Here is a 21,811-nt window from a genome sequence, read left to right on the forward strand (position 1 = left end):
TTGCAAGGTGAAATTATCGAAGCTGGCCCGCGATGTCAAAAGTCTACAGCAGAGGGTGGGGGTGGGGCAACGTCCGATGACGGCACAGCTACACTTCAGACTCAAGACTTATTACCTACTGGCTATTTGTACCACCTGCTTACGCTATACAAGTATACGTAGTTCTGCCGCGTATTTGCTTGCTGCATGCAAGACTTTTCTAAAGCAGAGAGACCCGACTTCGCCGAATTCCATCTTGGACCGGCGTGACTCAGTAACGCCTCTTCAAGTCGTCCCATTCTTCAGCAACGCCCCCAATGGAGCCTCTTACGAGAAACAGTTCGTAGCTCCGCAGCAAATGTCAAAAAGCACAATACAATTCAATGAATGCATTGTTCATGAGAATGGAGTACCTGCAGAGTCACAATAGACCAGCTACCCCTATTTGGAGCTGGGAGATGTTGCAAACCAGGGGTAGCTCGTATACTTTCATTCCACCCAGACAACCAAAGCCGTTGGTAAGCTAGCCGGCCAAGATATTTAACAACGCCCTGGTTCTTAACGCTCGACGGCAAATCATCAAATGAGCAATGCTACTATACTCACTGTCACCGTAAGTAAGTAGCAGCGCCCGAGCCCATCGCGCTTGGAGTCGGAGCACAATCCATCCGTCAGCAGGCTCCTTTTTCCTCTTTGCCAATTCCTACTTTTGTCCCCCCTTGGTGACAATGCGTTATAAGAGTCGGATATCCGAATCGCTCTGGTGCTAACAATGATGATCACCTGCCATCGCATCCCCCGACGACAAAGAACTCAGAAAAATGATGACGATTTTACAAAGGACGTAACGACATTACAACTAGACTGCCTAGAGACGAAGATACACAAGAGAAACCCTCATGTATTCCAGGGACATCTCATAAAAGGGTGTGTGTGTGTGTGTGTAAACACCACCTCCCCTGTCGCCTTTCAGCCCTCGTCCCTCGTTTGACCTGTTGTTGCCCATAAAACCACCGGCAACTCCAAGAACACATCACCTTCCCGCCCCTGCCTCTTAGCATAAGAGAATAACAAAGATGCACATTGGCAGGCTGTTTTGCGGGCTTCTCTTCTTTACCACCAAACTCCACGTGCGCCCTCTCCACAAGCTGGTGGCCTTGAAGCTCGCCGCCCTGATGTTCTTCGTCTCGAGCGGCGGGCCGGTTGTCAGACTGCCTCCCAGGGACGTGGAGGAGGGAATCACGGGCGTGCAGGGACAGTGGAAGCAATGCGACCAGGACGATATCCTCGGCATACTGGAGCTTGATGAGAGCGTACTAGTTGTTGTGTAAAAGGCAACAGGAGGCAGGGGATATAGCCAGAGGCTGAATGAAGTACATGGCCAGCTTAGCTTTGTGCTATAGAAATCGTAAAAATCGTTGAATTACCCGCGCTTCTTGAAGATATAAGATCGATTTCGTGTATTGCCACTTCAGGACATCCAACCTACCATGTAGGCTTTCAAGTACAGTAGTCGCAGTGCCTTGTACAAAGCCAAAATATCCTGAATTGTCTAAAACATTCACTGTTGGCCTCGTCGAAAAAGAACCACCATGAACCACAGCCAGCTGAGACATGCATGAACTGCTTTGCTAGACATTGGAGAGGGATATCATTGCTTCATGTGGTTTTGGGTTCTCTTTTTTGTTCTCGATATCTGCGACTTTCTATAGAGCCGTAAGTTGGCCCGGAATTGAGATCCTAATCAACAGTCATGCAACGCCAAAAACTCCATATACCATCCACAAACGCCACAATCTGTTACTTGATGCTTGTATGCTCTGCCTTGACTGTACATTGCCAAACAGCGTCTGGATCGAAGTCCGCCAGGCCTAGCATCGGCCTTGAGAATGAGTGATAGTTTGTCATTGTTCTGGGATCCCTCGGCTCCGATACGTAAGAAGATAGGGCCACGATACAGTAATGATAACAAAATACGGTCGCGGCGGCCATATCGTAGGCAGCCGCCCGATACAGTCGATCGATCGATATGGTCTTCTGGTGATAGTAAAGAGCAGTCTTTCGCTTTTAGAGACAACATGAAAATGCGACAACGCTGCAGAAGGATGGCAAACGCCTGGGATGCGTCTCCTTCTGGGAAATGCCGGTGGGTTAAGCAAACCAGCTGCGACAAGCTCTCAGGATTAGCGTGTCGCTGAGTTTTGGTTGCCGTAGTGGTCGTCGCCTTCATGGTGTAACGTAACACTGTTAAACTCCTCAAAAGGATCCACGATATCCGCCCCAGGAGTCGTCATTCCACTATCAAGAGGCACGCCCTTGAGGGCTCTGGCACCGCTAATGTCGACACTTTCGCTTTCCTTCACATTCCTAAAGTTGACGGTATCTATGTCTTTACTGGTGTGAGGTACGATCGGAGGCTTCATGTGACGAATCAATGCCCATTGGGTGGTTCGGAAGAAAGGATGGACCTTGATATCCGAGGCACCGGCACGAGCTCCGAGCCTCCTCGTCTCATCTTTGATGAGAAGCTTGCGGATTAGAGATTTGCATAAGCTAATAAAGTCAGTATGGTCCGTCCATAGCAACATGCGACAGTTGGTGCTTGCTTACTTTGAGATCTGCGGTGCCCCAGAGTGTTCTGGGAAGGGGATTTCTTCTCGCAGAATATTAGCAAATGTGGCGTTACGGTTCTTTCCCTTGAAAGGTGTTGTTCCGTAGAGCATCTCGTAGATCAGAATACCCAGAGTCCACCAGTCAACTGCACTTGTGTGCCCACTACCCTTTATGACCTCAGGCGCAATGTATTCCTCAGTACCAACAAAGGAGTTGGTCCGGAAATCTGCTATACAGGACTTCGTATCGATTGTAGGTAAAGATGAAGTGCTTGCACCATTCTTGCCCATGATCATAGTGGGCTTGCCACCTGAGCCGGATTGTTTCGACAAGTCGAAATCTGACAGCATGATATGGCCAGATTGGTGGAGCAAAATGTTCTCGGGCTTCAAGTCGCGGTAAATGAAGCCCATGAGGTGCAGATACTCGAGGGCCGCTGTGACCTCGGCGGCGTAGAATCGCGCATCATCCTCCGGAATGCATTTGCCAGGGCGCGTTTGGAGCGCTCTGAAGAACTCTCCACCGCTGCAATACTCCATACAGAGATAAAGATGGTCTTCCGACTGGAACGAATGGTATAAAGTGACGATAAAGGGATGGTTACTTGTCGCAAGGATTTCCTGCTCGGCGAGAGCCCGCTTGATCTTGTTGCGCTTGATCATTTCCTTTTTGCTGAGAACTGTTTCACGATCAGAATGGGATTCCAAAATAGCGCATCAAAACGATCGTGTTCCTTACCTTTCATGGCGTATAGCCTTGAGCTCTTCTTCTCCCTCACGAGATACACTTTACCAACGTCACCCTTTCCAATCAGCTTGATCTTGTCGAAGCTGGCGGGCCCGACCTCGACAGTGCGGACTTTGATGGAATTTGAGCTGTATGTCCTACGGAAGGCCAGAGGACTCTGGCCGGGGGAGGCAGAGCGCCCAGTCCGTCGCCGTCAGGCACGACAAGATTTCCTTCCGAGGCGGCATGCTTGTCCACAAAGCCCAACGTGGTCGAGTCGGGATGCTGCATTAGGGGCTCCTTGCCCAATTCGGCCGTTGCAGGTCTTTCGTTGCTACCTTTTCCCTTGGAGAAGAGACCATGGGCATTGGGGGCACTTGCTACCCGGCGAAGTTTTCGCGCCAACTCCTCCTTGGTAGCGTTCGTAGGTTGGGGTTTCGCAGGGCCAGCAGGGCCACTGACTTTCAAAGTGGGTGTGTCTGGCGGGCTCGGCGGCACGGAGTTGTTGTGATGGCGGAGACCTGGTTGGCCTTGGAGAGCGTAGTAAGGGTTCGCATGGGCCGTCGGGCTCATAGCCTCGTCGAGCGGGTTGCCTTCGCTGGCGGTCGTAGTTGACCTGAGACGGCCAACAGAGGAGAAGAACTTTGTGTTACGGAACACATTGGATTTACTATCGGCGCTCTTGACTGAGCCTTCGACGGCCTTTTCCTTCTCGGAACCGTGATGGTTGGACTTGAGATCGATGCGGAAGAAGTTCTTGATCTTCTGGTTGAAGTTGCCATTCGGCGACTTCAATGAAGGCATCTTATTAGTGCTGTTGGTGAGGGTGAGGGTGTTGGAGTCGGTGTCGTTGATGTCGCTGGGATCGCTGGAGTCGTTGAAGTGTTGGGATTGAGTTAATCGGTGTAGATCATGCGACGAATGCCATGATGCCAGTCGCTGTCTGATACGGAAAGTGCTGACCCGACGAGAAGGTGGTGGATGATGGTCCGAAGCCGAAGGAAAACGTGCAGACTCTGGCCGTAATTGTGTAGGCGAAGAGGGACTGGAGTTGGCGGCTGTTGATGTAGTAGTGGACCCCATGGTCGATCAAGTCAAGTGCCTCTACCCAGTACTGGAGTGGCAGCAGAGAGTCCAAGGGCCAAGGGGGGAGGGAGAGGAAGCAGGCACTCTAGTTTCTTGTCGGTCAGTCGGTGATAGGCCCAGGCCTGGTAAGGTCGATCCACTTTGCCGGGACGGATTAGTAGTGGGAGAAGTGGCAGTGGGCTGGCTGTGCTGTGTGTGTGTGTGTGTGTTTGTTCGCTTTCACTGTTCCTGTTCCAGTTCACTTCGGTTTAAGTCAGGTCAGGCTGTGTGTGGTGCTGCAGTGCCTTCTTCTGTCCAGTCCATTGAATCCGGCTGCTTGTTTCTGTTTTTGTTTCTGTTTCTGTCCTGCTGGCCTCGCCGGTGGCCGGAGCTGGCTGGTGCTTGGTAATCCAATAAACGTGTTCCTTGTCGTTCGTCCCTGTCGGTGCTGCTCTGGATGGGGGCTTTTGATTGACGGGGGCACTGAACCATTCACCCACGCTAGAAGTATCACATCAAGTACGGGGTTGCGAGGGAAATCAGAAATGAAAGATTCTGACGGAAGAGAAAGCTGGGACAAGTTACAACCTTCCCTCTGGTTCGATCAAGAAACCCGTCTATTGACTTTCCGTTTGACTTTCTCGAAGCAATCCAAAGGACCAGAAGGGGGACTGGGGATGAAGCTGTTTATCGAGCGGCGGCTTTAGTCGGGGCTGCAGGGGAGGTGCAGGGAGGGGCTTCTCCCTACTTCCCTACGTAGGTACATAGCTATCTATGTAGGGCATATCATCGAAAGTCCCCAGCCTCAGCATGCAAATCGGATGTATTGGAAATAGGGAAATAGACTGGAGTATTCGCTGGTTGCAGGTACATGGCCCGCATGTACCTCACAAGCCCAAATTTCTCCTTTGAGGGGGGCTACAACGCCATGGACGCCCAGATCTAGCTAAAAGCTGCACTACATTCACTACGGGACTTGACAAAGAAACACTGGCAGACTCCCGAAAGCCAAGCAGATATGGCCCTGGCTAGACTCAGCTCGCGAGAAAGCCACCATCATGTGTAAAGCCATACAGGCATCAAACAGAGGACAGAGTTTGAATCGTAAATGCGTGCACTTACTTGTCTCGAGACACGGTGAACACCTCCAATACCCATGCCTTCGTACGGCACGGTGCATACGAGGGAGGGGGTTTGAGCCCGGAGGATTCGCCCATGTTCGGGGGCATCGGAGCCTGTGTTGCATTAAAAGATTAAGCAGTGCCCATTGATGTTGTCTGGCGCCATAGGTTGATACTGATTTGGCAACTTATGTCCATCTATCCTATTGATCTGACGTGGTGGCCTAGGTTCAGATATACTTTGGAATTGGTCTCGAAGCAGTCCCCAGGCACCGAGGCATTGCAGCACAATGTATCTACTCTGGTGGCTTGTCATCCGCATCATCCGGCGCATTGCTTCGAGAGCCGGATGGAAATGAAATGGTGGTATAGGTTGGATAAACTGATTATGTCTGGAGACAGAACAACACGATGACCTGCCTACCTGCGTGCCCTGCCTACCAATCAATCAATATACCTTATTGTCGTGCCAAGCAGAGCGAATAGCCTATTGCTCAGCTCAACCGTTTACACCCCCTGGCATGCATAAGCTGGTACTGATGTTGTACGTGGGGATACCTGACATCACACTTGGCCCTCCTCGCTGCCTTCGTGAATGGCCTCCTCCGTCGGCCCGCATCCGCGTCTCGAACACCTACCTGATATAGGTACGTGAGCATAACGAGCAAATGCGCCGACCATACAATTACCGGGTACGACACGACAGAGTATATCTTTGAGCATGAAGTACATGTTGAGCGAGCTTGGGAGCCTTTGAAGTGACACGAGTCTCTCTCGTCAGAGCAAGCCCTGTCAGAGCGACATTGCCTGCCCCCAAAGTGGCCAAGCCTGGCGACTTCTATGTAGGGGGCCCTTGGCCCACGGCCCACCCCAGGGTTTCCTACATTCCATCCCGGCGCATGGCACCATGGCTTCGCGGCTTCGCGACAGGACTCAACATCGCGCAGGTTTCTTGGTGGATATCGTCACTGTAGTTCCGACGTTCGTCCCAGGAAATTGTGAGGCTGGCGACAACGTCCGTCCATTTGGATTCCCGAGCCTCCAAAGATGGCATTCTTGGGGAAACTCTTCCTCGCGCCCGGCTACTATCCAACAGGTTTTGAGTTGAACCACTCTACGAATTGAAGCTATATAGAGTTTCGCAACATGCAAAGTATGCGGTTAGTTGGCTCCTCAACCCTCACCACTTGGGTACCCAACATACGAAGTTGCTTCTCCTCTTCTTAGTGCCCCCATGAGCTTGTGCCTGGCAATCTTTCATCGCCTTATGGATAAACGAGGCGAGAGTGACGTTAGTGGAAAAAGCATTGTCGCAGCAAGTAGTGCGTACGTGTTGTACAGGGATCCTATGTTTCTAATATATATCTAAAATGAAAATACCTTGACGCTGGCACTTCAGCCTCGGGGCTGAACAGGTGCAACGCCTCCCTGACATACCTGCGTCGAAACTCAAGTCCAACTATCGACTTCCACGACTACGCAGCCCCTTTTGCTTGTTAGCACCCTCCTGCTCAACTTGCCCTCCACCCACTGCATGCTGTGTACTTGCAAACATGATCACTGCTACCTGTGGAGACTTGCTACAGACACTGCAAATAAGCATCCAAGCATCGCAACGTCGGGACAAAACGCATCGAATCAGATGAATCCCAGACACAGCTGCGACTAATGCTAGATTCCCACTCCCGAGCGTTCCTACGTGTCACGTGTATTTAACTAGTACGGCACTCGGCCTGCAATGGCTTAATGGCTTATTTTACGTAGGGTCACTCACATAGTGCGCTTATGCTATATTATATCAAGCTTTGAGGCTTTCGTGCCTTATGCTATGAACCAGCTTCTCATTATCGAGCATAGCTCGCTCTTTGACGGCGTCGGCGGGTTCCTGACTTCTGCGGCGTACGCTCAGATAAGCTTCATGTAGAAAGGAAAATTGAGTTGTTCAAAATCTTGATACAAATTCCTTCTGCCAGGAGCCTTATTTCGTCTTGAAACTAACTACCTTTGTAATGGTCATGCGCCCACGTGGCGAATCTATTTCAAATCCCCCATGTTCGGATGGGAATTGACAAGCAACGAATGAGTAAACACTGTCTAGCCACCGTCAAATGTCGTTCGTCTATACTTCTCACTTCGCTGGAAAAAGCCGAGGTCGAATGTACAGTGTAAGACTCGCAGCAATGGTCGCAATGTGTGCTCGTACACCGAGTCGAATGACCTGGCTCTAAACGAGTCACGCGCAGAACGTCCCTACTAGGTCACGGGGCTACATTGCCGCTATTCGGCTTCTGTTACAAGTCCTCATGATATATCTGATGACATGAAGTCAGTTCTGCTCCGAATGTTGCGCTCGCATGTTCGATATCTATAATATTTTCAAGTCAGCCCCAGAGAGAACTGTTAGACTTGTGTGAATGAAAATCTGCCTTCATCATAGGTTATTGTGTGCAAGCTTGCATGGAAACGCTTCTTGCTGAGACATGATTGCTGGCCGTTAGTAGACCACCAGGAACCCAGCTTTTGCTTAAGGCAAACCAATCTAAGTCTCTTAAGAAGCCACTGTTGTCGTTGCAATGGGCATACAGCTGTAAAATTCTAGGCAGTTTAAATCTCTATAATTTATAAATAGAAGTTTCCAAGCACATATAAGGGGTATGTATGATAGACTGAACTGCGATCGAATATGTCCATGCCAGTGTACAATCCATAAGGATGGCACATATACTATAACACTGAGCGCATAGAGTGCACACTATGTGTATATGAATTTGTATGTATATATCCAAATGGACTGGGCGCAACCCTATATCATGATATCATTAGTTCTCTAGGGCATTAGAATGCGGCTATAATGCCCGAATAATTGTCGTGTTTCAAGGGATTTGAGGCTCTAACTATCTGCGGAGCTAGTAAGAATCGTGATTCTTTGACGGAAACGAGGACATACTGCAACCAGACTCTGTTGACCTAACCTTCAAATCATCTGCCTACTGCTGCATGTACCACGTTGAGTTTTAGCCCCCTCTCTTCGGCCTCGTAGGTCATTTTGATGACCTGTCTTTCGCCGCCGGGTTTAGGGGCCAGGAGTTTAATTCATCGTCATTTCCGTGCATATGAGCGAAGTCGATGGCCCAACGTTGGTGTTAGTCACGAGTTTTCCAAGGAGAACCGACGAGGACCATATTCGGATCACTAGACTTGAAAATGATGGACCAGGGCGCGAACTTGGCCAAGTCGACCTTGCATCGACTACAGAAATGCACATAAGGCCTGGGTCAACCTGATGGTGTATGGTCTAAGTCGGATTTATAGCGTCTTGGGACACAGACAGGCTATGTTTAGCAATGATGCTTATTTAAGATGCGGTGACGATCCCATGTTGCCGCAAGTCAATGATGCCCTAGAATGGTTACATAAAAAGACAATTATCCTGCCTAGCTGCCGACTTATGGTTGCCACCATATGAAGCCCCAATACCACCCAAGGGCTACGCTGGTAAGATGTTCAACAAAACGCTGAATACTGCCCCATTATTAATATGCCTGTCTCTGCCTCTGTCTCTGTCTCTGTCTCTGTCTCTGCAGACTGTTTGGTGTTGGGCACGCTGTCCGTAGACTTGATTAGATATACTGATCGGCCAACCCCTGGCCCATATAGTATTCGCCGATTTATTCCCCGCGGATAAGATGCTCGATCTCTAGTATCAAGAGCATTCATTCGCTATCCAACTACAGCTGTGTCTGACCGAGGGCTAATGACCTTAATATTCCGTGTCGGATGGCTGTAGGAGGAACTCCGACTCGTCGGGCGCGTTCTCTAGGGCCTGCCGTTGAATTGCCCGAAGTTTACGCTTGCGATCCATGGTACCCTGGACATCCTCGAACTGCTGGTCTTTTGTCGAGGGTGTGACTTGGCTTCCGTCCTGACCAAATAGATACGGCTGCAGCTGGCTTGGGTCTCGCTCCAGTGTCCAAATTCCCTTGTTTTGGGGTCCGTCTCCCATGTGCCAGACGTACGGCTCCAGGTGCTCCTTCTCTACGTGGGCGCGGAGAGCTTCTTCATTCGCGAACTCTTCTGGCCGCTGCTCCTGCTCCTGCAGCTGCTGGTGGTGTTCGGCCTCGGTCTCTTCCAGAATAGTCTCCTCATCCACGCCGGCCTTAGATAAGTTGCCGTTACCACACTTGCCCCAGCGACACACCAACAACTCTGTGTCACAATGTATTCGATACACGTGCTTCCGCAAAGTGTCCATGTTCTGAAGCTCGGCCGGGCATCGTGTAAGCTGCCCCTTCAGGTTCTCCTCGTGCCACTCGCAGCCGAAAGGCATGTACTTAGGTACCGACCGCATATACCACTGCCTAATTGTCAAGTCTGGTGGCTTAGGCGGGCGTCCTCTTCTCCTGGGTTCCTGGTTGGCGGCTGTGGACGATGACTTGGGCTTCCTCGTTGGCTTGCTGGTTGCAGAAGAGGGCCCTCCTCTATTGGGATTATAAGGAGTGCCTGGCTTCCATCCCTTGGGACGGCCTCTTTTACGCAGCTGTGGCGCCACCTCCTCTCCCTCGTGGCACATATCGACGAATATGGCTGCTGAACCTGCTGGGCCTCCACGGGCTTTTCTTGGTCGTGGCCTCGAAGGCAGCTGGATCTCCAGCGCTAACTCATCCCTAGTTCGAGCACCTGGGCTTGAGAACAGGGTTCGCCTTTTGCTGGATGGTGCAGGTGAGGATTTAATAATGATGGGTAACTGCGATTCTTTGGCGGGCGCCCGAGGGAGAAGGTGGTGGCTTTTCGCATTTGACAGTGAATTTGGGATGATTGATGGAGTGATATCCGAGACGACTGGTACAATGGAATCATCTCGGCGATTGTCCTCTACAGGGTAACCATTCTCATAGGGTGGGCCTGTGGTATGTCCATTTACACCTAAGGCGCTTGCTACTAAGTCCTCGTTTGGAGGGTGAATGCCCTCCTGGAAAGACATGATGGTGCCGGGCCTGGCTAGCTTGGGAATAGTCTCTGTCCCACGTCGCTGACAACAACAAGTGACATAAGATTAAGGGTCTTTTCAAAGGGGTCATGAACAAGGAAAGAATTCAATACGGCTAACATGCAGCAATCGCTTTATATCAGAACCTGGGGTGTGAGATACATGGATGCCGAGTAGGAACGAATGTGGTTTGAGCGCACGACGCGCCGCGCTCCTTCCTGCAAGCGTCGAAAGTACAAAGCCGTTAATTAATTAGCATGCAGGGGGCAGCCGGGTTAGTGCCAAAGACACACAGAGCCCCGGTTTTGCCCTGACTGTCATCCTTCCTGCACAGCCGACAAGAAGACATCCAAACTATCTATGCCATCACCTGGCGCCGAGAAATGAATTTTCTATAAAAGCCATGTTCTGATCGGCCTTGGACCTTTCTCTATTTATTCTCTCTAGTAGTACATGCCACATGACCGAAGCGCTTGGGAGCAAGCTTTTCAAAGAATCAAGCAGGTAGGTGCAAATGGAATGAGTCAGCATTTACCAGCATTATCAAACGTGTATCGTAAGTAGGTAGCTCTTCTACGTAGTGAGAAGGTTGTTAACCCAATGACAATCTCTGTTGGGATACGCCCGCCTCCTGTAACTTGCCCACAATCGTGCCCAGCTCTCATTTTATTGGAGGGGCAGTGGGAAGCCATAACCAGATGCGTGTACAATTTGTACGTCTCGGTGCAACAACTCCTTTTTCGCAAGGTGCCTCCGATCAACAAGTCCCTCGGCTTGTCTCTTAATGGTGATGCGCCCCTCCATAGCCTCATCGCTTGGAGATGACGTGAGGGAATGCCCTCAAGAGCCCGAGGCCTCGCCTTCGACAGCACCAGAGTCGGGAGGCTCATCTGCTGTTTCTGTCTCCGTGTACCCATTTGCAGCGGCCAGTCGAGCGTCTTCCTTCTTTTGGCGCAGAGCTTCCGTCTCTTTGCTCATCTTTTCGAGGTTGAAACCCTCATCCTCATCGTCGTCCTCGCCATCGGACTCGTTGTCGTTGTCTTGGTTGAAACGCCAATTACCACTCTCAAACATAGCACGACCAGTCGCCTCCTTGGCCATCTTGGCTTGCTCCTCAGCTGCCTTCTTGCTCATGCGCTCGGTCTTCCACTTGGCGAAAGACTCCGGTGTGACGGGCGTCAGAGTTCCGGTAAGCTTGTGCCTCTCGGACTCCAAGAACTCTTCAAGAGTCAAAGTCTTGAGAGGAGACTTGTCCAGCAGGGCCTTTTCGGCCGCTCGCTGCTCCTTGGTCTTGAGAACGAATCTGGGTGACATTAGTGTGGGATAATATACAGACCGGTATTTAGACGGGATACTTACCCAGGTGGGAGGGCATGCTTGTATTTGCAGTTATTGCCGCCATTTGGACACACCCAGAACCAACCGTACTTGCCGTCTTCGATAGCCTCGATGAAGAATTTGCAAACCTTGTCGGTCGTGGTCTGTTGGTTGCCCTTCTTAGACAAGACAACACTGCGGAGTTTCTCCTCGTCCCAGTCATCGGAAGTCTCCTTCTTCTTCTGCTCCTCTTCTTGTGCTCTGTCATCCGTGTACAGGTTGATTTTCTCCGTCTTGCGCTCGACCGAGAGGTCGTGGGAGAACTTGCACTTCTTGCCCTTCTCACAGTCTCCTTCTTGTAGAAGATGCAGACGACGGTCTTGGGGTCGACGCCGAAAGGAACCTTCTGGATTTGCGCGGGCCTGGCCAGAAGCTCGGCGTTCTCCCTTTTCGCATCCTCAGCGGCCTTCTTCTCGCGGGCCTTGGCTTCCTTTTCGGCAGCCTTGCGCTTCTCCTCGGCAGTGCCGGTGGCGGTTGCGTTGATTTGCTTGATTTGCTTCTGTGCTGCAGAGCCCTTCTTGTTTTTCATGCCAAACGTCTTGTCGGCGATGACCTTAGAAGCCGCCGGCTTCTTGGCCTTCGGGTCTTCCTTCTTCTTGGGAGGCATGGCGGCGTGTGGATGAAAAGGAAATGCTAACCAGATTAGCTGGGCGTCCCAAAAGGTCGTTCTCGGTGTTAGACAACACGATGATTTCGTCGGTTGAGTCGCCTGACTTCTTGCCTTCAAGTTGGTAGACCTCTTTGCTTGGTGGGTGATTACGTGGGGTAGTCTCGTTGAGCCTAAAAATAATCCCAGCAGTCGACGTCACATGGCCGAAGTTTACCCGCCAGTTAACAGCTCTCCAAGGTGGCCTTTCATTGTATGTAACAGCAGCTACCTCTACCTTCAATCCCCCATTACACCACACAGTCAAGATTCGACATCGCTTTGGTATGTGATCTTGTGCACACTACTATTTGTTTCTCCTGATATTCTTTCCGGGCATTGGACTGACTCAGCGCGCCAGATCGTCTTCCCTCAGAGCTCGAGAGATCCAGCTCCCTTATCGATATCGACTCCAGTGGACTGAACAGATACAACCGCGACCATGATCTCCGACGACGACCTCTACAAGTTGGCCATCTTCCTCGGCTCCGTCTCCATGGTTCTCATTGTCGTATACCATTTCTTCGAGGTCAACTCCGTAGAGGATGGCAGCGAACTTGCGGAGAAAGCAGCCAAAGCCCGACCCGCGCGACAACCTGCCGCCGTCGGCAAGCAGAACACACAATGAGGGGAGAATCCCGGCGCAGCACCGACACATCGATTCGAATGGGTGATTCGAGGTGAATTGGGGGTATATAATAATACACTGCGATGGGTTGTGGTGGATTGTAACACGAGTGCGAAGGGCAGGAAAGCCTACGGACACATACCCAGTCGCATGCCTCGAAGGCGATGCGCCCCCTCGGTTTGGCGTCGCAGAATGGAGTTTTCTATGTGAATCCTTTAGCGATGCTGGCCTGCAGAGTTACAAAGCGATAGAGCAGTTCGAAATCACGACGAGCTACACGCGCCTCTGCGGCAGGAAACAGATCTAATTAATACCAACCTGTCAACCAACGTGTCTTCCCTTGATATCTATCCTGACGCTTGTGTGGGCGTGGGACAAGCTCTTTCCCGCAGAACTATGCATATGTCTTTACATAGAGTAGCTGGATTCTTGGAAGAGCGATACAACGTCCAAACTGGAAAGCGGTAGCTAGGCAAGGCAAGGCATCAGCTCTTGGCACTAGCTAGCTAAGCACCGGAAGCAGCCAGGCAGTCTAGAATCTAGGCACTGCTGACTGCTTTAAATGACTGTGGGTCCAAGCTCGAGGCTTAGCCACAAGCCCACGCCACCCGCCTGCCGCCCTTCTCCTTCCTCAGGTCTTCCCATCAATCCCCCAACCTTCGTCCATCAACATCTTTCTCCAAACAAAGATTCACACCCGACGCATTTCCATTTCTTGATCCTCGGCTGCATCCAACTTGTAACGCCTCGTCTACACGCTACGCAACCCTTTCGCGCGTGGCCTGACAGCTTTTTTTCTCTTCCACTTATATTCCACTGCTTCATCTCCTGCCAAACATACATATTCTGCAAAGTCCCCCTGACCTGCGGAATTACTCATACTGCCAAACACATCGCCTCTGAAATATCCCCAGTTTCAGTTGCCTTTAATCTATTAATCGACGCACGCGAACCTTTGCGCGCATCCCCAAGCCAACAACATTACATCTCCCCGAGTCGCAACTTTGTACAAGAACGCGTCTCTACCCATCACACGCTCCGCGTCAGATACTCCACATCACACACTCAAAACACTACCAACTACCAAATCCATCAACATGTCTGGAAAGCTCGACCAGTCTCTCGACGAGATTCTCTCCACCCAGCGCCGCACCGTTGGCGGTCGCCGTGGAGGAGCTCGAGGAGGACGCCGCTCGGTCGGCAGAGCAGCCGCCACAGTCGCCCCCGTTGGTGGCGTGACCAAGACTTCCAAACAGAAGGGAGCTGCCGCCTCTAAGCAAACACCCGCCAAGGGCGCTATGGCTGGCGACAGCAAGGTTGTTGTGAGCAACCTGGTAAGTCCATACACTTCGTTCCATCTTCCTCAATCAGTCACTAACAATCCATGCAGCCTAAGGACGTCAACGAGGCACAGATTAAGGTATGTTTCCACTAAGGCTTACCCTGCCGGTGGAATTTCATCGACTATCCATTTTTATCGCGCGCACGTGCATCTCGAACCTACGATCTACATCGTCTTGACTTGATCCACTCGGTCGACGGATGTATGGATGTGGCCGGAGTGAAGCTGTCAGCTGCCCAGTCTCCTTCATGATCAAAATGTGCATGCGTTTTGCATTGTAACACATTCCATCGAAGTTGAGCAGGTCCTTGTCAAATGAAAACACTGCGCTTTGGCGTCAACCGCAGAAGGCTTGGCAACCCTTCCTTGCGAGTTCCATCAGTGTCGACAAGTTGACTATGGCGCTACTCATGACATGCAAACCCGAGGCTGGAAAGGCTTTCTTCTCGAGGAAAATCATTGTGAACTTCAAGCACGCTTAAGTGCTTTCTCCAACCTGCAACGAGCACAGCAGTGAGTTACAGCAACGCACTCAGAGACTACCGATACATCTTCAGTGGAGTATGGTGAGGCGCAATACTTCCGTCGGTTTGGGCAGCTGGGGTTGTCAATCCCCGCGTCGTATTTGTCGTGTTGCGCAAGAACAGAGCGCCAGTGGTCTGACGAGCTTTGATTGAGATAATCATGAGGCGGAAGATTTGTGTCGGTTATCTCTTGAGACGAAACCTTTGGTTGCATGGCTACTGGTAGTGGACATCTTGTGGGTGGGGATCGAGATGTTTTCCCGGCTTGGCCGATATGCTGGATGTTGAGACGGCCTGCTCCATGCTGTACTGACGCTCACTGCTTGCTCGTTTATGGTCCTCCTGTGTACTGCTCCTCTCGTGTGCTGCCACTAAAGGATGCTTGGCTCAGCTCACATCACTTTCGCTATCCGAGTAGCGACGCGTCAGCGACATGATACGAAACGATTACAACCCGTGAATTTATTGATCACTAACATGGCATGTCCTTCGATAGGAGTACTTCATCACGTCTGTCGGTCACGTCAAGAGGGTTGAGCTTTCTTATGGACCCAACAGCATGAGCCGCGGCATCGCTACCGTCACTTTCGCTTCCCCTGATGGTGCTCAAAAAGCATTCAAGTCTTTGAACGGTCTTTTGGTCGACAACAGACCCATCAAGATCGAGATCGTTGTTAGCGCTGCCAACGCCGCTATGCTTCCTGCACCCAAGACGCTCACGGACCGCATCTCGCAACCCAAGTCGCAACCTAAGGCCCAGCCCAAGTCAGCTGCGTCTACCAAGAAGGACGCGACTGCCAAGGATGCCAAATCTGGCGCAGCTGGTGCACAGGGCCGAGGCCGTGGTGCTCGCCGGGGCAAGAGCGCTCGCCCTGCGAAGAAGACGGCTGAGGAGCTCGACTCGGAGATGGCGGACTACTGGGGCTCGGGCAACCCGGCCGAAAACGCCACCGGCAGCGCTCCTGCTGCTGGAAACGATGACGCTGCTATGGAAGATGAGATCTCTGTAAGTTTTGCCACTGTCAGGCACGTAACGATGGATGCTAATAGCTGTTCAACAGTAAATTGTCTCACAATCAGCGAACGACTCGGATGAAGTTTTATGAAATTCGCATTGGACGGGAAGATTGCGCTTGGAAGGAGTGGCTCTAGGTTGGGTTGCCGGTAGCTTGCCACGATTGGCACTACATCTTTGCTTGCCCCCAAATTGTCACCAACGAAATGCAACCCGGTTTTGGGATGAAGGATGGACCGGTAACGCGTGTATCATTTTTTCACACTGGCTTCATTTGGCAGATCAGTCTGAACAATTTTTTTTTCTTTCAGTGGTTATAGCGAATAATGAAGATCGAGCGATAGACCACCACACTTGGCCTCCATGATGTACCTATGCGATAATACCCCTAAGTGCGTCGAACGGTGACTAATTTCGTATCATGTGCCATGCCGGGACATAAAGCCAACCTACATGTGTTTGGAGGTGTCTACTGATACGTTTGGCCTCCCTATTCTTGGCTATTTGCAAACATTGTTGGACTTTGGTTGCCTCAGCCTGCACCAAACACAAGCTCAAGTCCCCTAACTGGTATCAACTCGGAGATTTTGTTATGTTGTGACGGAAAGCTACATGCATCATACCCAAGGGGGTCGCTAAGATTGTGTAACCAATGGTCTGTATCTTTTCTCCGGTTTACCAGAGGCCCAAGGGAGTGCTGTAAGTACACACGTAAGCACCTCACCGATCCCCCTTTTGGTCTTATGAAGGAAGATAATCAGCACCACTTCCGCCAGCCCGACATTGGGCTGTTTGTTAGTCATGATTAATCATCACCGGTGTGTAACATGTATGCATAATCCTCCTATGCATAATACCTCCGTATTATTTTCCGTCGGCTCCAGGGGCACCTTCCCATCTCGGCCAAACTACGTACCAAATTCGGTTCTTTGGGGGCGCCGGCTAGGAACTGGCTGGCTGTCAGCTATGTCGTGTAATTTGAGGCGTTGGGCCCTCTGGCTGAGTATATGAGGATCGGGCTTACTATTCGTTCGGGAAAATGGCAAAGATGTAAGAGTTAGGGAGATGGACAGACGGAACGGGTGGCAAGGTGGACAGGCCAGCTCAGGGGTCATTCGTCTCTCATAGTGTGTGTTTTGATCCTCCCCTTTCCTCCGAGTCCTTGATTGGCTCGACGGATGACACAAAGGAAGGATCAAGGTCGGCAAGGGAACCCGAGTCGTCTGTGTCAGGTTGCTGATTTCCATTGTCACCTTTTTCTCCTCGGGGTAGTTGCTGGATGGGCTTAGGTTGCTGTTGCTGGGCTTCTTTCTGTGTCATATATGATATTCGGAGCAGGCGGCTATAACGTTGTGTGTCGTCCGTCTATCATGACGATGATGCCGTCGTCGGAAGTTGGACAGTGTTCATTAATCCATCCCCGAAGGTGGCTTTGAAGCCTTAGCAATTGTACAAGAACTTGGGCATACATCATATAGCTCGATAAGCATCTGCTGACCGAATACCAATCGCTTCAGGAAACAGGCAGGGTAGCATACCTCACTCAACATCCAGTATGCTATGAACGTAGATGCTAAAACTTGGCTAAGGGGGCTACCTAGCGTATGACGGTCCATGGGGTGGATTTGATGATACGCCCAGGGATATGCCCAAACCGGTAGGGGATGACTTGGGGGAAACTGGGAATACTCGGAATGTGTATGTATGATGGTAAAAGTTCCTGCTGCTAGAACCTCACGCAAGACCTTTTGCCCAACAGACCATGCTATCCTGGATCACAGTGACCTGTTACCTCTCGTCTCTGGCAGCTGATGGGGCAGCTGATGAAGCTGGCTTTGCATGGCCCGCCTGCGGGTGGGACGGTGTAGGCTGCGATAGGATGTTGAATATGCCAACGACAACGTCAGATTGTGGACGAGTTCCATGCGGCATGGCTCGGAAAATTCCGCAGTCCTTTGCATGAGCGTGATTTGTCTTCCAAGACCATAGCCCCCTTTCACGGAACGCCCAACGTGTTTCACAGGGGACATTGCAGACGAATAGCAAGCCCTGGATGAAAGCCGACTGGATGTGAGAGGCCACTAAGTCTGGCCACTAAACTTCCCTCGTGAGCTTTGTTCCGGTGTCTGCCATGCGTATATATTCTGGGAACAATTTCAGGGCCAAGCAAGGAGTTGGTTGGACCAGTTGTGCATTTGACCCGGCTTCTACGAGAAAAAGGTACACTATTTTTCTCCCTCGATCATATGATGTATCACATTGGCCCACCTGAGAGGACATTTCTATGTATAAGGCTCTTATAATAACCTTGGTGGTGGATATAATGTTTTTGGGCAGAAGAACAATAATGCAGGTGTGAGTTTGTGTGTGTGTGTGTGTGTGTGTGGGACCCGGGTTTCCCAATTATACTCATGGCCATCCACCTCTTGCAGATTCGAACTTCGTTTTGCCGTTCGATGAGGCTGGATGCATGCAGCAGAAAGTCTCGTCGCCTACGATAAATGTGCTGGCACGTCAACAGCCAGAGCGCCAGGAACCCATGGGTCGGTCAAAAAGGGAGGGCCCAGACTCACAGTATGTCGTCTGCAGATCGTTGACGAAGAGCCAATTCGCCAGCATATGCGTTCACCGGCCAGAATACTACTACACGCACATAGCTTCAGCGGTTACTACATCCATTGCTGCAGCTGATCTTCCAGCCTGGCCGACGATGATGTTAGAGTGACGATGGTGAAGAGCCAGCCAGCCTCCGCTTTGGCCGAAATTTGGAATAATCGCCTCGTTACCCGGGAGTCTCGGTTGGACTTGCTTGATGTTGGGTATCGAAAGATGATACATGAGCTCAGTCGAGCCCTTGAATCAGGGCAATAGCCCCTAAACCATGGCATTGCCTTTCAGATGACAAGGAAAGGGCTTGCGTCCACCTATAGTGGCCGATCGTGTCCTCCATTGGAAAAGTTGCAAGCGTCTCGGGGAATGAGCAGCGTGGGTTTGCGTGGGTTTTGTCTCACTAAGGCCTCGAAATACTACATCTTACGTCGAGAAGATGGATGGCAACGGGAGATCTACAGGTACAAGCTGTTCTCGAGCAATCTTGCTCCGGGAGCGAGCCGCTGATCCATTCAAAGGGGCCGGCTCAGGTCAGCGACGTCTCACTCGTTGTAATATATCACATGGCCTTTTTGGTGAATAAGAGGCGGTCTTTGACCTCACCTCGTAGAGGGTGTCAGTGCCAGTGGGTCTCCGCAGCGACGTCGATGACGGGAGCTAGACAGCAGCAAAGTGCGCTCAACCCCGGAACCAGGGAATGAGGAATCTGGGTAGCATAGGCAAAACCTGTCACCATGCCCTGCAGCAGCAGGGAAGGGAGTCGCAACCGAAGATGCGCGGAAGGAAGACCGCCACGAATCATAGCGGGAGCGGTTCCAATTGGGCCCCGGTTTTGCTGCCGTGCCGGATCACCTCATACGACCATTGGATCTTGGTGGCAATGCGAATAGTCGGACGTCTGAGCCTCTCGTATGCTGTCATTGGAAACCGCACGTTACAGAACAAGCATGATTCAGGCTGGCATGGCTTTTTGGGGGGATAATGGTGCGTGTTCTCACAGCAGCCTGTGGAACTTTTGGCGGCTGGCGAGAGGAGCAACTGGGAAGGTTCAGGGGTCAGGGGTCCGGGGAATGGATATACTAGTACATACTGGAAAGACTGACAGTCTGGTATTACCTGCACGACCAATGGCAGATTTGCCAAGCACCGTCCCCTTCTCTTTTCGGGGGAGCTGTATCACCAGTGTATGTAGTGAAGATTCCCATCAATATTCAACACACTGTGGGTGCAGTCAGCCACATTCTCCACGAGGGCGGAACGCCTTTCGATATATTGGCATGCCACCTTGATGCGATCTTCGGATAACTACCGCATGCGTACATGAGGTAGCAAATATTACAGGCATGGATACTCACCAAAGGGAAGAGGACGCATATGCCGGGTTCTTTCAGGGTTGTCATGTACTGCTTTCGTAACTCGGTGGCTGACGGGAGGTTGCATCAGCTAAAACGAAGCGCATCTTTGACAGCTGCCGCTCCACAGATGGATAGGACGACCGCAGCCTACCCCCAACTGACGTGACATTCCGAACCATGGCGGCTTGAGCGTGGGCTTCCAAGGGCCAGGGCCCATTGAGAAAAAGAAAACAGACGAAAAGAGACTGCACCGGAGTCTGGGCATATGGCCTGCAGCCACAAGGGATCGATGACGATATTGCTATGGAGTACTCTGTGGTAGAAGGAGCAATGGTAAAAAGGGGTGCAGGTTCCGAGCCCATAGCCTGCGTGATATTATGCGCCATAGATGTTGCAACAGCTGGAAAAGGTTAACACCGCCCAGGAGGAATGACAGCTCGGTATTCTCCAGAAAAGCATGCGGTGCCAATGCCGATGGCCCTCGCCGCAACTGGCAACCCGCCTGGGGGAAGGCCTAGCGTCGCTGCAGGAGAGGCGATAGTGTTTCGAGCCAACCTTGGAAGGCTAGAGCAAACGTGGTACGCATGGGGGGCCCACGAACCGTTATCCGTTATTCCTTTTGGTGGTGCTGAGCCGAGGGAAAAGATGCAGGTCATGACGGGCGGAATGGCAGCCGTTAATTTATCATCTGAGGAAAACAACTGTCGATGGCGCCGTCGCATGCGCGCACACCCTAGCGTTGGAGGCGGGTGGTGCATCCGGCGGGACTTCGTTGGGCGAACCAGCGTCGCCGGCCCAGCAGCCGGGTTGGTGAGAAATGTGACAGATCATAGAGAGGGTTTTCAGGATGGTAATAGGAGGAGGAATACTCGGGACTTGTGTGCGAGCCGCCCTTCACCTTCGGCACGATCATAACCACATCAGCGTTTCATCAGCCAAGGGGGAGGGGGGGGGGCGAGTCGGTATCAGAGAAACTCGTTACACACGATGCAATGGACAGGCATGTACAGGCACGTATGTATGTAAGTATGTGTATGTACGTAGGTGCGGCGGTATAGCAGGGAATCTAGGGTTCGTTGTGTTGTTTGCTCGATACTTGCCGAATCAGCCTCGACGGCCGGCCAAAAGAAAGGAAAGAAACGACTGGGCGCCAGAACAGCGTGGGACAGGCTCAACGGTCAGAGCAGGAGCGGCTATTGGTGGTGCTGCCGATCCCTCCCCACTATTCGACATGCAATACGACCGATGATTCAAGGCGGGATGGCAGTGAAAATCAATGCCCCTAGACCCCCGTCCACGATCAATTGCCAATTGCACCGTACGTTGTTGCGCTGCTTATTTGGTTATTTGCTTAGCTGGTTAGCTGGCAGCCGGCCGGTTGCGATTGGGAGACGAGCAGTCACGGCCTTCACACTTTGCCTTCTTTCACCGAGCGCTACTTCTTGTTCCAACTTGGCCTTCTACCCATCCAGACAAGCTGAAAAACGACTGATGAACTTGACCGGTCGTTTGTTCCTGGATGATTAATCGACTTACACATCCCGCGGTCGCCTCTTTCCTGATATCTGCAACCTTGCCTTGCCTGGCCTTACCTAATATCCCAGCCGCAGCCGCAGCAGCAGCAGCAGCAGCAGCAGCAAGAGGAACTGCATACTACATACGCCTGCTCTGGCCTGGGCTGCTCTGCTCCGGTCTGCTCGGTACTTCGCAGGACTTTCTTATAAAAGCCCATCGTCCACTCTCCAATGGCGACAAGCCACTACTATGGGGGAGGACCTTTTCACCAGACCTATCATCCTCACACTCACCATCACAGCAACACC

The 21,811-nt window shown here is 51.5% G+C and overlaps 6 protein-coding genes across 6 annotated transcripts; 3 read left to right on the plus strand and 3 right to left on the minus strand.

Moving 5' to 3' along the window:
• Window positions 1–1,055: 1,055 nt before the first annotated feature.
• PG998_009830 (uncharacterized protein) lies at window positions 1,056–1,310 on the plus strand (the record flags this gene model as incomplete). Its single annotated transcript, XM_066876646.1, has 1 exon — window positions 1,056–1,310. The coding sequence occupies one exon, from the start codon at window positions 1,056–1,058 to the stop codon at window positions 1,308–1,310; it is 255 nt and encodes an 84-aa protein (XP_066728802.1).
• Window positions 1,311–2,162: 852 nt separating this feature from the next.
• On the minus strand, window positions 2,163–4,401 carry PG998_009831 (serine/threonine-protein kinase nrc-2; the record flags this gene model as incomplete). Its single annotated transcript, XM_066876647.1, has 4 exons — window positions 2,163–2,532; window positions 2,590–3,271; window positions 3,331–3,436; window positions 3,481–4,401. 4 exons carry the CDS (start codon window positions 4,399–4,401, stop codon window positions 2,163–2,165), a joined length of 2,079 nt encoding a protein of 692 aa, XP_066728803.1.
• Window positions 4,402–9,264: 4,863 nt separating this feature from the next.
• On the minus strand, window positions 9,265–10,074 carry PG998_009832 (uncharacterized protein; the record flags this gene model as incomplete). The annotated part of the gene is made up of 1 exon (XM_066876648.1): window positions 9,265–10,074. The coding sequence occupies one exon, from the start codon at window positions 10,072–10,074 to the stop codon at window positions 9,265–9,267; it is 810 nt and encodes a 269-aa protein (XP_066728804.1).
• Window positions 10,075–11,331: 1,257 nt separating this feature from the next.
• On the minus strand, window positions 11,332–12,475 carry PG998_009833 (uncharacterized protein; the record flags this gene model as incomplete). Its single annotated transcript, XM_066876649.1, has 3 exons — window positions 11,332–11,794; window positions 11,851–12,107; window positions 12,155–12,475. 3 exons carry the CDS (start codon window positions 12,473–12,475, stop codon window positions 11,332–11,334), a joined length of 1,041 nt encoding a protein of 346 aa, XP_066728805.1.
• Window positions 12,476–12,956: 481 nt separating this feature from the next.
• Window positions 12,957–13,142, plus strand: PG998_009834 (Oligosaccharyltransferase subunit ost4p; the record flags this gene model as incomplete). Its single annotated transcript, XM_066876650.1, has 1 exon — window positions 12,957–13,142. The coding sequence occupies one exon, from the start codon at window positions 12,957–12,959 to the stop codon at window positions 13,140–13,142; it is 186 nt and encodes a 61-aa protein (XP_066728806.1).
• A 1,097-nt stretch (window positions 13,143–14,239) lies between these two features.
• Window positions 14,240–16,104, plus strand: PG998_009835 (RNA binding domain-containing protein; the record flags this gene model as incomplete). Its single annotated transcript, XM_066876651.1, has 3 exons — window positions 14,240–14,476; window positions 14,533–14,562; window positions 15,505–16,104. 3 exons carry the CDS (start codon window positions 14,240–14,242, stop codon window positions 16,102–16,104), a joined length of 867 nt encoding a protein of 288 aa, XP_066728807.1.
• Window positions 16,105–21,811: the final 5,707 nt, after the last annotated feature.

This window comes from Apiospora kogelbergensis (genome assembly GCF_038363985.1).
Source record: "Apiospora kogelbergensis strain CBS 113332 chromosome Unknown utg000006l_segment0_segment0, whole genome shotgun sequence".
NCBI classification, from domain to species: Eukaryota; Fungi; Ascomycota; class Sordariomycetes; order Amphisphaeriales; family Apiosporaceae; genus Apiospora; species Apiospora kogelbergensis.